The sequence below is a fragment of the Tasmannia lanceolata genome, unplaced genomic scaffold (assembly GCF_043159265.1).
Source record: "Tasmannia lanceolata isolate RefF3 unplaced genomic scaffold, GAP_Taslan_0.1 ptg000020l, whole genome shotgun sequence".
Taxonomy (NCBI): Eukaryota; Viridiplantae; Streptophyta; class Magnoliopsida; order Canellales; family Winteraceae; genus Tasmannia; species Tasmannia lanceolata.
Window position 1 is genome coordinate 3,040,217 of NW_027518697.1, and position 15,002 is coordinate 3,055,218.

Genomic DNA, 15,002 nt, shown 5'->3' on the forward strand with positions numbered 1-15,002 from the left:
ATCTGCTGTTTCAACCCAAGAGAAACACCTTTCGTGTCAGTCATTCTATTGACGGTCATTCCGTTGTTCCCTTCGGTGATCACTTCATCACCCACCTTTGGCAGTCACTTCCGTTTTTCCTTTTCGGCAATCAACGAAGATGGCTCCAGAAACTAATCAAATCACTAACAAAAAAATGAATCCGAATTTCTTCTGTGTATATTATTAATACCAGAGTCCTCGTATGAGTCCTAATATATATATACAAGTAAGTCAAAGAGAGAAGAATATAAAATTAATTAATATCAACTAGATGGCGTGAATGAGGGAATAATATATGCTCTGCATGTTAGGAAATCTTATGCACAATAGGAAATGATTGCTCTGCACATGGCGTGATTGAGGGGATAGGATTTCTCTGCACATGCTATGCACGTTAGGAAATCAAAAAGATTTGATTTCTAATAGCTAAGGCCATCATGTCGACTGCTGAGGTGCACAGCCTCACTGACTTTAAAGCCGCTGTGATGAGCATGGCTGGTTTCACCCTCTGGGAGCAGATTAAGGTCTTTGTCCACCTTCACAAAAATCATAAGGAAGCTGAAGTCTTTCTTTCCCTCGATGAGGAGGACCGGCATGTGTTAGTGGGCATCATTTTGAAGCAGTTGGCGTAGTTTCTTTTGCTTTGGGGCTGGTTTTGGGGGGTTTGTATCACAGACTTCTTTATGACTTTTTATGGTTTATGGTTTATGGGGAGTATTATTATATTGTTATTAGTGTTTGATGTTTATGGTTTATATCATAGATTGCTTATTTTGATGTTTATGGGGAGATACTTTATTCGCGTTTATGGTTTATATCACAACGCATATATTTGATGTTCATGCGCTGCTGTTGTCTATTTATACTGTTATTGTTGTTTTCAATTTAAATTGCCTTTTAGGAGGTTAATGGCTAAGATGAAGTTTTGTGTGGTTTTCAAGGGAAGATAGGTAGGCATATATGACAATTGGTTACATTGTCATCTTCAAGTTAAAGGGTTTAGTGGAGCATGCTATTATTCCTATAGCATTAGAGAGGAGGTAGAAGTTGCGCTTAATGCGTTTTGTTTTTACATTGCATTAGTGCAGAGTGCCGTCTTCCACACTTTGATGATCTCATTGAAAACCACTGTGAAGACCGGCATGAAGATAGCAAAGAAGAGATCTACATTCCTGGGGTACCCCACGCCTCAAATTGCACTATCTCTTGTTTCTTTGTGTTAGCTTTTATTGTGGTGTTTGTTGCTATTTTTTTCATATTTTAGACCTATGACTATGACTATGAAATATGGTTCTAGATTAGGACTGCATTGAATTTTATGCTCACTCTGTTTAGTTGAAGGATTCCTTGTTTCCTCGGCAAGTGAACAGACGCAAGATTCCTTTTATCTGGGTTTCTGGACAACTAAATAGCCGCATGATTCCTTTTCCAGCACAGTTTCTTTTCCTACGTGCGGCAAACAAGTGAACGGGACCGAAATGATTGGGCCAAGAAATCTGGATGAAATCGTGTTGGGAATTGAACTGTCGGGGCGTTTGGTGACGGTTGAGGTCGGTTCAGTGTAATTCAGGGTCATCCCTCATCTCAGTTGAACTCGAGGTTGTTTTAGGAATGACCTTGAGTCAGACTTCAACCATCCCGAGTGCAGCTAGAACAACCCCCCAGCTCGGCCCATTTTGCCCCAACTTTCACCAAACAAACAGAAAAAAAATAAAAATAAAGATTTTTAACGCAGATCGACTAATTTTTGCTAGTTGGAAAATGAAAGAACCGCCGTTAGGGGTATTTTGGACTTTTTCCCATCCGACGCCACTCTATTTTGGCCAGCCCTCGAAATTTCAGATATTTGATGCAACTGCTGAGATGTTTTTCCTAGCATGAAAAGACGAAATGACCCACGAGATATTATCGCCTGCAATAAAAATTCGCCACGTGTACAGGCAAACAGTATCCGGCTGCTCTACAGAATTACGTCCAGATTCAATGAACTTTCGAGTTGTCCTTTCTCTTTATTTATGCACGAGAGAGAGAGAGAGAGAGAGAGAGTGGAATGGCATTAGCTTCGTCTGCTTCCCTTGCTGCAATTCCATCTTCTCATGAACTCAAAGGTACTTCTTTTTCTTCTGTTTTTTCAAGTTTTGTTTTTCAGTATTTCTCTCGGAACTTAATTTCCAAGATTCCTCAATTTTTTTTCTTCTTCTAATATTTTTTTTCTCGCAGGTTCTAAGATCGGCTCTTTCCGACCGTTGGATCGGTTTCTCCTACCTTCAACGGCAGGGATCTCTTCCCGAAATTGGAATTTATCGAATCCAATTTCCGCACAGCAGAAACGGACCGATTCGATTATTCCTCTCTCATCCACCATTTTTGCTCCTGGTATTCATTTTTAGAGCTCTTTTTTTTTCTCTCCTTTTAAAGAGATCATGAGGGATATTCATTTTTACAGATTTGCCCCTGTTTTGTTATTGCAGAGGTTGTAGAGAAGGTGGAGGAAGAGGATTACGAAGAGTTATCAAAAGAGCTTCAAGATGCGTCTCCTCTTGAAATCATTGACAGAGCTCTCGAGAAATTCGGCAATGATATCGCCATTGCTTTCAGGTAAAAACTCGAAAAAAATCGTTTTTTCTTTCTATTTGTGCGTTTTGAGAATGGCTTCTTTTCGCGCGGAATGCATTTTTCCGTTCTTTGGCTTGGTAGAAAAACAGAGAGAAAAGAGATCTGTTTCATCTACTCAAAGGTTTTTGATAATTGACATCGGTTTAACTTGAAATTGCAAACATGCCACTGTCACGAATATTCTTTGAATTTTTTAAGAATCTTTGAGAGGTAGTTGACTTTCAACCTGTATGGAAGGTTCGACGGATAAAAGAAAGGGAGAGTTTGACTCGGTTGCAATTAGGTGCGTTGCCCAGAATTAGCCTTTTACGTTGCTATGAAGGGCTGAGATTAATCTTACAAAAAATACGTTTTTAATCTCAGCCCTTCATGGCAATGTGAAAGGCTGATTTCTGAGGAAAATTCTTTTCAGTCCATTTTTTTAAATATTGGCACTCTCTCCTCGTTTCAATCTTCAGACATTACCTGTGAAATTAGCCTCATCATGGATGGCCGTGATGCAAAAAAAATCACACCAACTGGAGGATCCTTACCATTTGTTTGATGGCCTTTAAATGGAGTTAGGAATAGAAATTGGTCCCATGGTCTATCTATAAAGAGCCCATCATATTGACCATCTTTATCACCATATCATGCAGATGTTTGTATGCATTGATGATCCCCCAAGTTTCAGTTCTTTTCCAATTGTAAGCTTTAATGTCTCTACTAAGAGAACTAGGACGTATATAAGAAAAAAAATGGTAGGAAGGGGAGGAATTCCATGTTGTTATAGTTATTTATTTCAAAATGGAAAATAGAAACTGAGTGTTATCTACCTCTTGTGCAGTGGAGCCGAGGATGTAGCATTGATCGAATATGCATGGTTAACCGGTCGACCCTTTCGGGTGTTCAGCCTCGATACTGGAAGGCTGAATCCGGAGACATATCGGTACTTTGATGCGGTCGAGAAGCATTACAACATCCACATCGAGTATATGTTACCAGATGCAGTGGAAGTTCAAGGCCTTGTTAGAGGCAAGGGATTGTTTTCGTTCTATGAAGATGGGCACCAGGAATGCTGCAGGGTGAGGAAGGTGAGACCCTTGAGGAGGGCTCTCAAAGGCCTCAGGGCTTGGATTACTGGTCAAAGGAAGGATCAGTCCTCGGGCACTCGAGCCCACATCCCAGTCGTTCAGGTAAAAACATTATCTCACTTTAGTTATTATGTGTGCGCATTGTTGGATTTGTGAATGAAAGTATACTCAAGAAAGGTTGTTCTGTAATGAAGGTGGATCCTTCATTTGAAGGGGTGGATGGTGGAATGGGGAGCCTTGTAAAGTGGAATCCTGTGGCGAATGTAGAAGGCGTCGATATTTGAACTTTCTTAAGGACCATGAATGTTCCAGTCAATTCCCTACATTCACAGGTAAACAAGCATACCCACCACCTATTGTTGAAACTTCGATCCAGAAAGCAATCTATTCCGTTGTGTGCTAAGAGAAATACTTTATATAGAATCCAACCTTAATCCCAATACAGCAGTTTCACCCCAGAACAGAAATTATCCTGACATTATACAGGGGGCCAAATTGTAACTGTAGGGAGGCATAAGAATGTACATTGGATAGAATTGTAGACATAAATATAACACCACCCTATGTTATCCTACATGTGATCAGCAGTGGTTAATGCATTGGATTGTATGGTGTTGCAGGGTTATGTGTCTATTGGGTGTGAGCCGTGCACGAGACCAGTCTTGCCAGGGCAGCATGAGAGGGAAGGGAGATGATGGTGGGAGGATGCCATGGCAAAGGAATGTGGACTCCACAAGGGGAACATTAGACAGGGGGAGGTACCCCATCTCAATGGTAATGGAAATGGGGCTGCTGCTGAGATTTTAGACATCATCAACACAGAGAACGTCGTGAGGCTTAGCAGGACTGGAATCGAAAACTTGCTCCGGTTGGAGAACCGGAGGGAGCCATGGGCCGTTGCCCTCTATGCTCCTTGGTGCCACTTTTGTCAGGTAGATGCTGGACAATTAATGTTTCAAGTCTAATTCAACTTAGTTTTTTCTCTTGGTTAATAAAAAAAACGAAGAACATTGCCAGAATGATGACAATTAAACATTTCTATTGCAGTACTGGGGTATTACTAAACTTGTCCCTGTGACTGACATTGCTGCTTTTACATTGCCGTCTAATAATTGGATGTAATGTGGGTTCTGGTCTTCTTCCTTCAGGCAATGGAAGCTTCTTATGTGGAATTCGCTGATAAGCTTGCCGGGTCCGGCATCAAAGTAGGTAAATTCCAGGCAGATGGTGAACAGAAACCATTTGCAGAGCAAGAACTACAGCTGGTGAGCTTTCCTACGATACTTTTCTTTCCAAAGCATGCCTCTAGGCCCATCAAGTATCCTTCGGAGAAACGGGATGTCGATTCGTTGCTGTCCTTTGTGAAAGCCCTCCAATGAAAGTCAAGAAGAAATGGGTAATCTCAATATTTGAGCTCATATAAAACGAACATTCATGCATTGTCCCGCCATGGCAATATGGCATGATCCTCTTCAAGGACCATGTTACTTGGTAAATTGTCTGGCCAGAGTTCCCTCAGAATTCACTTCATGCTTATACACCTTGCAGAGTAGGATGGTTGTTGGGCCTCTGTATATCCTCTCCCTTTCTTTTCACTTCTTTTTTTTTTCTACCAAACAAAGAAGTTGATTTCATCCCTCAAGTTTGTTTCCAATCAATGTAAGGAGGTTGATTTGAATAATATCCATTCCTGGTCTCTAATATGTTTAGGATGGAAATGACATGATGGATGATGAAATGGGTTCCTAACTATTGAAGATGATAAATTCTCCATCATTTTTTTGTTTTCTATTTCAAATAAAAACAATTAAAACAACCTTATCATTCACGAGGTCTTGAATTTTAAACTTGGTATAGGACTGAATTATAAGCAAGACCAACACAATAATTGATGACAATCCATAATTTCTCTTCACAATGTCACAACCAACCAGAAGCATATTTGCATCATGTGATACTTTGGGCGTTGTAGGTAATTTTCATATCATGTTATTTTGGGGTGTTAGGTAAGATGGTATGCTCCCCCCCCCCGCCCCTCGCCGGTACTTTTCATTCTGGGTTAAAAAAAATTTGGGAACAAGAAAAGGTATTTTAAGTAAAACATTTGAATAAATACTAGGAAATTGCTACTTCAGAGTTGTTCATCATTAAACTCCAGTGGCAAAAAATTACATTTACATAGTTTCCATGATCTACTTGTGACTGATATAGTGCTTATTCTGCTTTAATCAGAACTGGATTCTGGTAGCAATCTGAAGCTCAAGAAAAGGACAATGTCTTATTCTGTTTATCACTCGGAATTAGAAGTTGAAGGCCCTTCGAGCCTTATATAATCGTACAGTAGCCCAATGAATTCATTTCCTGACTCTGCCTGTGTTAGAAATATTGTGTTGTCCCCCTTGACCAAAATTGACGAGTGAACATCGATGTTGAAGAGCCGATACTGGCCATGAATTCCATGGCGAGTAATGGTGCTGTCTGAACCGAATTGGCTACTTGAGAACACTGGGCGAGCTCCGTTTGGATTATTAACTTGGACCTGTTGGAACAAGAGTTAACCAATGCATGAAGATAGCCAGTAGATGGAAATTACTGTCTTTTATTTTTTTGAATGTTGATAGAAATTACAGTCTTTACCTGAAGGCGAGAATGGTTTGAAGCAGCAATTGACACCCTCATCTTGTAGATTCCGTTTGTCACAGCATCGAGATTAAAATTAATTTTCCATGTTGTTGGCAAATATTTTTTATTTCCAATCCTCCTGTATAAAAATTAAAGCAATATGCTTGTTAGTTTTGGAATTTGACGTGATGTTTACATGTTAAGAACTGCAGAAATAGAAGGTAAAAACATCAGAGAGAGCCTTCATTTTAAATTCAACATCTCTAAAGAGTTGCTTATGACTGATGTAATAGGAGTGATAATTGGGTTTTATTCTTTTATGGTATTGAGTTGTGTCCTTGAATATACAAGGCTCAAGAGTCCCTCGAGGACTTTTTTGTTGTAGAATGTTGTAGACAGATCAAACGGAGCCTATTATTGACTAAACCACTTGAAATTAAAAGTCATATAGTGAAACCTTAAAAGGAATAGATATCACCTGGTCACATGTGCAAAAAACCAGTCCTTTTTCGGATCATTAAGACCTATTGTGAAGACTTGATCATGTTCCGGGTGCATATCTGTGTATCTGTCCCATAGCCCATACTGCCTGAATCTGCATTCATAACAAATTTTTAATATACATTAAAACTAAAATAGCTAGTACGCTCAGTCAAGATTAAGAGAACGAAAAATATGCTAAAATTATATGCCAGAAATAATGGCATGACGTCGAGGACACTCGCAAGAAGTATTTGTAATACTACAAGAACAAGGAAAGAAATGAATGAAAGAAATAGTAAGAAACTGGAAAGAAAGCATTCAAAAGAAAAGATGAATTCCAAGAGGAAATGTAATGAGTCACAAAGTTGGAAAGAGTTTCACTTGATAATTAAACCCATTTATTTGCAAATAAAGGCAACCACCATTTAAGCTTGATAACGAAGGCTTACATGTCACATTGTAAATTTACAAATGGGTTGAACAATTCAGAACTATTATATTAAGGACAGGTAACTGCTTACTTTTCAGAGCTGTTGATAAATAATTTGTTAATATACAGAGGATTCGGATCAGGAACATAGTAACCGATCGCTGTACGATCTGGGTAGCCAATCTGCCACAGCGTTGGACCATCACGAGGTGGAATGTAGGTCAGATTACCAAGTTTTGTTTCAGACTCTACAATGTTTAAAAGTCATTGTATTAGAAACACATTTTATTAGACATAAGAAGCAACTGATAGTAATAACTACTAATAAGAAACAATGATCTTGGTATGGAAATAAATGAACTTATAAAAATAATAAATGTACAATGTGCTTTAATTAATTACATTTGTGCTTGTTGTTCTCTTATGTTCATATATGCATACATACACATAAATAATTTTGTTTGCTAGAATATGTGCCAAATGTCTGAGAGGATTTCCGTAAAATGCTCCTGTTTAGAGGACAATTTTGCTCGTATATGTTTCTACTAATCGCAATAGTGGCCAAACCAAGAAAGAAATATTTGAACCTATTTCGGAACTCTACTGAAAGCAACAATATTTGCAATGGAGAAGGATGTGAGAAGACTTCTTAATAATCAAGCAAACAATACAAAATTGAACAAGTACAAATAAAATAACAAAGTTCTCAAGTTCTGATCTGTCAAGTATCAAGAATAGTGAATGAGGCAAGTATACAATACATTAAACAGAACATATAGAGATAGTGTGACTCACCTCAGTCATCTAGGTAGATGTCCTAAGTGAGCATGTGGGTGTATATAATCTTTATATAAATTGAACAAGAACATGCATAGGAGACCTAATGGGATGATCATTGTCAGATGGTTAGTGTATGTCTATCTAAATGATCCAATAATCTCAAAACCTTCAGGTTTCACATTCTCCTTTGTATCATCTAACTTTTATATCACCAAACGGTGGAGCCCAATCGAGGGATAAATACAGGTATGTTGGGTTGCACATATGGTACACAAAAATATGTGGATGCTCAACGGGGAATCCACCACTCTCATCTAGGAGTTATATTTAGAGGGTTTCTCATATAAGTTAACCTCAAGAAATTTGGCTTGTAGATTTGAAAAAATATTTGATCTACTAAATATAGAAATACAATTATCTTAGGTTTTCAAAAGATATGTATAGGATGCTTTTGGGGGTCCAATTAATGAGATTATGAGAACATGGATGTGAAATTTTCGTGGTCCAGGATTAGATAATGTTTTTTTATCCATGCCTAGTGACGCACATGTAATATTCTATGGTGAAATGGCTATTATGGTATTTTATTTGTCAGAAGGAACTCACTTGTAATTCTATAGACTTTGGAGGTTAACTACATAGTGTTGATGGACAGTAATGTAACTGTAAAAGTTTTACATTAGTCATTATTTAATGATATTTGATAACAGGAGTTTGTAGGGAATGAGATTCACAGAAAGCTGAAGTTGTAAAGTTGTAGCTGGAACCTACAACTAAAGTTTGAGAACCCTGTCAGATCCCATACCCATTAGGACTCTGCAACCCTAAGAGTTATATGACTCGAAAGGTATGAGATTTTCTAGGTTCATCATTTTGAAAATTTGTAGAGCTCACCCTTGGAAAGAGGAATAGAGACTTGGAGGTGTGAATCACAGGAGGCAGTGAACTTAAACTGTTCAAGTGAGATAAAATCCTGATTCTCTCTCTTTTATTTATTAATATTACTAATGATTAATCACAAAAATTCCATAAAAAACAAAGAAGTAAAATTACAATAACATTTTAAGCTCCAAGGGGAACTGAATTGGAATTCTAAACCTGATGCCCAACCTTAAGCTCCAAGAGGAGGAAGTCAGAGTATTCTAATACTTATAGCATTATGACAATCTCTTAAAAAAGGTCTACTCACCAAAAAAAAAATTATATATCTCTCCAGAGTGATGAGGTTTTAGGAATGATTCTAGTATGAATTAATGAACGGACATAAATTCATTGTTTTGTTCCTATTTGCATTCCAACAACAGAGGAAGAAGAAATGGCTTGAAAATACCTGGGGAGATAGTAACAGCCATTTCGCCAAGGTAATCCCCTATAAAACCAGGAACCCAACCGTGGATAGCATAAACTCCAGGGATAACGTTGTTAATGGTGAATGCTCCATCTGAATCTGTCTGTACCCAAAATTGATAACCCTTCGCGGGAAGAACATCATGAATAACCATTTTCAGTATTGTGTAGATTTATAACTCACATATTTATATCTGTATAAGCTTAAGGCAAGAGCACTTGAATTATGACTCCTATAAACATGATAAGGTAAATGATATTTACACACCCATGCTTTAATAACGGTACTCCTCACTTTATTAAACACTTTATCATTATGTCTTACAACCTTTTTATTCAACAAAAGAGTCAGGATAGGTTAGGAGCAACAGAGCCATGTGGGTTTGATTACCTTGCTTTCTGTTTGCCAAGAACCTTCTTTCTCTGCAATTGAGAGGCCAACATATGCATTTGCAGCAGGCACTGGAGATTCAGAGACATATCTGGGGATCAACACTCATAAAGCATTAGAAAAGTCTAAAATTATGACTCAGGGAAAGCGTCACTGTAGCCCAGCCCCACTCATCCAGTAGGCCCCATTGTAGATGATCTGAGGTCCAAAATCTCACCAATTGAGTTAACTTTTTCCCTAACATGGTTCGAAGTAGAGTTCTTAAATCAAGCTTTTCTCTGAGAGGAAGTTATTACCTATCTTGAATGAAGAGTGTGCCAGAAGCAGAGCCACGTTCTTTCGCAGTTAAGAAATAGGGAGAGGAGAAAAAATTATATGGCCATGTTTTCTCTTCAACCAGCCTCTAGGATGAGAGGAGTATCAAAACAGAACCCATAAGTTAAAATTTGCTTAATTAACAGATGAGAAGTATTAGGCCAATCACATGTTAGACAGTTAAACAAAGCAATTAAGCCAATGCTTTATTGAAAAGTAGCAGATACCTGTCTTTTTGCATCTGTCCATAAACCATGGGCATTTGATGCGTTTGGGGTTGAATTGAGATAGATGAAAAAGGGGCCAAATACCTTTCTCCATGCTTCTCCTTCCTGGAAACTAGCAACAATGTCCTCACCAATGTAGTGAAGACCATGAAGCATCTGCCAAGAGAAAAACCAAAAGGCTTTTGACTGAGTATTCAAACTAGTTCCACCACTGGTTCAAGGGTACTCCACCTGTGGCTATAGATCTATATTTTCTTAGGCATTGCGTTTTTCACTTATTTTGAAAATAGTAGAGACTGTTTCATATCATCAAAATTGCTTTTATTCCATTAAAAAGCCACACTTATTGCGTGCTAGGAGTGCTTACATGTCTTTTCACTCTACAAAAAATACGATTTATGATCGCATTTAAGTGGTTATAAAATTGTTTAGATTTGTGGGCATTGTATCTTAGGGGCTTGCCTTGCCTCCTTCCTTAATTTTAGATTTGATACCCCTACCTAATGTTTTCAAGCTCAACGTTTGTGGTAGCTCCCTTGGCAACCCTGACAATGTGAGAATCGGATGGGCGTTTAGAGATAGTAATGGTGCCATCATCTACGCAATTTTTGGGATGGTCAGAATAACGGATTCAACTAAACACAATGTACGCGCTCTTCGCTTTGGCATGAGCATATTTAGGAATCAAATGGAAGATAAGCTAGATGCAGAAGAGGATTCTTCTAATGTCATTTATTGGGTTCAAGGCACGACCATTGGTCCATGAAGATCCTTTTTTTGTACATGTCCTTAAGAGTGCCAATGATCTAGTGGATCAGTTGGCCAAGTCTGAGGTTTTAAGGTACTCAATTCACTCTAGGTCCTCTCTCCCCAATGATCTAGTGAATTTGTAATCTTTTTCTATTTTGAATAAAGGTATCTTTCATAAAAAAAATAAAAAAATAAAAAATGAACTGTCCCCATCAATATCACCCACTGAAACCACATTGCTTAAGACCCAAAACTTACTTCAAGGGTATTAGACTTCAATGGTTAAAAACCCCATCATGTCTGAAGTGTTATTGTAGTGTTTTTGATGCAAAGTCAAGTGTTCAAAGCTCTCAAACAATCGTAAGGTGGTGATTGCGTGGTGTGTGTATGGTGATCAGGGCCATTAAGATGGTGGGCCATCACGTGGATGTGTCAAGATTTCAACGTTCATTGTTCTGTGACATTTTTACTCGTGAAAGCTCTTTCTTGCTTTTGTTTTGCTCAATCTTTGTTAACTGTCCATTTGTAGTCAAATTGGGTGGATGATTAAGATGGTCTAATAAAAGATTGCTGCAATTTTTGAACTAAACACTTGAGAGAGACTTACTGCTAGAGCTGATGGACCAGTGTGAACAGTGAGGTTTTGCTTGGTGGGCCCTCCATCTCGGAATTCATTACTGGGGAAGATGACCCAGAATCCAACGACAGGGCTGGAGCTGATCCATCCATGGACCCCACCGTCCTTGTTGTTCATTGAATACTGGTACTTGTCATCTACCTGTATGCACCCGGGCCCAAATAACACACCTTTCATTTAATCTCCCCTGTTTGGATTGTAAGAAGAACATTTCCAACGGAAAAGAAATTTCTTGAGAAAATTTGGAGGGAAATGATATGATTGTGGTTAATTTAGAGGGATATCATCTTAAGTTGAAGGCCCCTCTAAATAAAATAAAAAATTGAATAGGTTTGATTCAAGATATCTTTTTCTGGACTAGTTTGGAAGGGAAATCAGAAAGATAACTTGAACCAAGCCTATTCAATTTTTTATTTAGTGTGGGACTTTCAACTTAAGATGACATCCCTCTAAGTTAACCACAATCATATCATTTCTAGGGCTGCAACTCGAGCCGGGTTTTACCCGACCCGCATCGACCCGACTCGAAAATAGCCTGGGTTGGGTTCAGGTTTCATGGGTTTCGGGTCGAGCCGGGTTGAGCATTCAAAAGCCCGCATGAATCTCGGGTCGAGCCGGGTTTGAAGGGGCCCGACTCGACCCGACCCGACCCGAGTTACAAAAGTTATAGTGTGTACATTTTTTTCTATTGTTAGTTAAAAGTTAAAAGTGAAAACCCACACATCCACTGTTATTGTATGTGAGTTTAATTTCTGCTTCTATGATTTGAGTTGATTCAAGTGTTTGATTCAGCATTGTTTGATTGTAATTACAACATTGTTTGATTACATCATTGTTTGATTCAAGTGTAATGTGAGTGTAATTACATCATTGTTTGATTCAAGTGTAATGTGAGTGTAATTTCTGCTTCTATGAGTTGAGTTGCCTTGCCAAACAAGAATTTTCCTTAAAAAATTGCGTCAACATGAAAAAACCCGACCCGATCCGAGATTTATCATGGGTAGGGCCGGGTTTGGGAATCGTGGGTTTTCCGAAAAAAAACCAGACCCGACCCGCCCGACCCGAGTTGCAGCCCTAATCATTTCCCTCTAAATCATGGAAATAAAAAATTCCCAATAATCATATCAATCACGTAAAATTACAAAGACGTACCTGGCCTTTTAAATCTGGATTAACGGGATTGATCATCAAAACCGATTCTGGGACAGCCAGCTCTTCACCCCTTGGTGGACGTATATCATCTATCATTGGCATAATCCTCTGCTTCTCATCCGTGATTGCCATGTAGTGGAATCTGCACCAGTCAAAACATACCATTTCAGGATGAGCTCACCCAATAGACGGTTTAGATCGATGATCTGACCGTCCAAGTGTCCAATGTATCTCGCTCACACCATCGACCATGTGGTGCAACCGAGGTACACTTAGCCACTCCCTCTTACACCAAAACACACACACACACACACACACAATATATTTACTTGTCTCTTCTTAATCTAAACACCATCCTTGTTTGGACCAGATCAAAAGCAGGCCATCCAGCTGATCGTTCATATATGGCATAGCAATAGAAGCCCGAAATCCCTTTCCTCACCACAAACCTAAGAAAATCAGAGAAGAAAATTAAGCACAGTGAAGTAGCCATGAAAGGAAAACTAAGAAGAAATTTTATTGAAGACAAGACCTTTTGTCTACACTCAGTGGCAATGTTGAACCTCCCGACGGATCGAAATTGCTCCTAAATGAAACTTCTGCGATATCAGCACTCGTTTGAACGACACTAAACTCTGTCCCTTCAATCCTGAAAACACAAGTAAAATAAGCTTAAAGTCTTGACAACAATGTTCTAAAAACCGAATTAGCTATATATCTTAAAGATCTTGTTTCCTAATTTTATCTTTATCATTTGTTAACAATCAATTACTAGTGAGAGATTCTAGGATATCTTTAGGAATGTTACTTTTGGTAGGAGCTAATATTTAAAAGGATTTTTAGTGGATGTTGGTAGTTAGGAGTCTAGCTATGTTAAAGGTTTCTTTTATCATATATAATTGGACGTGAAGAGGGGACAGAAGAACTTTTGAAAAAAACTCTGAATGCAAGAATAGTTTGGTTATTTCTCTTCTTTGTTACGGTTTGACAAAAACCATAGAATGAAGTTGGTTCATGGATTTTGGCTACCGTTTTCTTCGATCTTTCTCGCAGCACTAGTAGGACAAAAAATGTGGACTTGGACAAGAACACGGCTAAGGTAAAATGGGTCGACATGGGAGAGTCAACAATGATGCAGGGGAGTTTTAAATCAATGAGAAGGACATTGCAGTGGAATATCCTAAAATATGTAAAGAAATAGTGTTTGAAAAGTTTTATTACATGGGCATTTCTAATAACAAAAAAAAAGAGATTTCTAGACTCAAGAAAATTAACTTTTTTTTATGGAAAGGCTCAAGAAAATAAATGCATACGGGTAGTATTTGTCTTCCCCTCCCGGAAAATTCCAGTTGGCATCCCAATATCTGCAAAAAATCACAAGCTTTGTGTGAATAGAGAAACAACTAGAGCTTTCTAATCACACAAAGGAGGGGGTCATCGTTATACCCTCTTGTAGATTGCTTCATCTTTGTATCCAAGAGGTTGTCAATCCCTCCATATTGTACGCCTGTCAATGACCCATCTGGTTTTGAAATTGTAAGCTTTAGTATGCCATTGTCCAAAAAAACCTATGATAAACACCAACAAACACATGTTAGTCTTCATATATATATTCAAACAATCTCCACCGTACATGTGGCACATGTGTATGATGATCAGGGCAATTGCTCTATGTGGGTCACACATAGATGGGCCATAGCACGATAATCGATGGAAATCCGACGATTCAAACGGCATGATCAGCGTTACTTAGATCAACGGTCCTCATCGCCATACATGTGTGTCACATTCTAGGAAAGAGAAAAGATGGGTGACACAAAGGAATGTGAGATGTTGGCCTACATAGGATCCATGGATCACCAAGCTCACGTTCTTGTTTGCCATGATCAAGTTGAGGGAAAGATGGAAGATGGGCAGTTGAGAGAATTGAGGTTCTTTGGATTGAACTTGGATTGAGAATGAATTGGATTATTCAGCATATGAGTTGGTTTTGATCTTCGTTGCCTCGTATGGGAAGTGTTTTTCCAGTCTTGTTCCTATCACCAAAATATTCCGGAATTTGGAAGGATAGGGGAGGGGAACAAGAAACATGAGCTGTAAATCTTAAGACCCTGTTTGGATTGATGCAAGGACTGTTTGGAAAAGAAAAACTATTGAA

General features: G+C 38.5%; 1 protein-coding gene and 1 pseudogene across 4 annotated transcripts; one reads left to right on the top strand and one right to left on the bottom strand.

Moving 5' to 3' along the window:
• Positions 1–989: 989 nt before the first annotated feature.
• On the top strand, positions 990–6,437 carry LOC143854180 (5'-adenylylsulfate reductase 1, chloroplastic-like; annotated as a pseudogene). The gene is made up of 8 exons (XR_013237448.1): positions 990–2,129; positions 2,242–2,397; positions 2,493–2,619; positions 3,464–3,812; positions 3,905–4,042; positions 4,331–4,642; positions 4,859–5,106; positions 5,943–6,437. The product of XR_013237448.1 is annotated as a 5'-adenylylsulfate reductase 1, chloroplastic-like (transcript).
• On the bottom strand, positions 5,758–15,002 carry LOC143854179 (uncharacterized). 3 transcript variants are annotated; one of them, XM_077364013.1, is made up of 15 exons: positions 14,687–15,002; positions 14,291–14,412; positions 14,158–14,208; positions 13,377–13,493; positions 13,174–13,293; positions 12,845–12,986; positions 11,663–11,833; positions 10,306–10,461; positions 10,060–10,166; positions 9,764–9,854; positions 9,356–9,497; positions 7,337–7,493; positions 6,811–6,927; positions 6,348–6,471; positions 5,758–6,249 (listed from the first exon to the last, which is right to left on the bottom strand). In XM_077364013.1, exons 1-15 carry the CDS (start codon positions 14,726–14,728, stop codon positions 6,001–6,003), a joined length of 1,908 nt encoding a protein of 635 aa, XP_077220128.1. In that variant the 5' UTR covers positions 14,729–15,002; the 3' UTR covers positions 5,758–6,000. The 3 variants fall into 3 exon arrangements, with proteins under 3 accessions (XP_077220128.1, XP_077220129.1, XP_077220130.1); XM_077364014.1 differs by lacking the exon at positions 14,687–15,002 and adding an exon at positions 14,478–14,642 and having other exon boundaries at positions 14,291–14,366; XM_077364015.1 differs by lacking the exon at positions 11,663–11,833.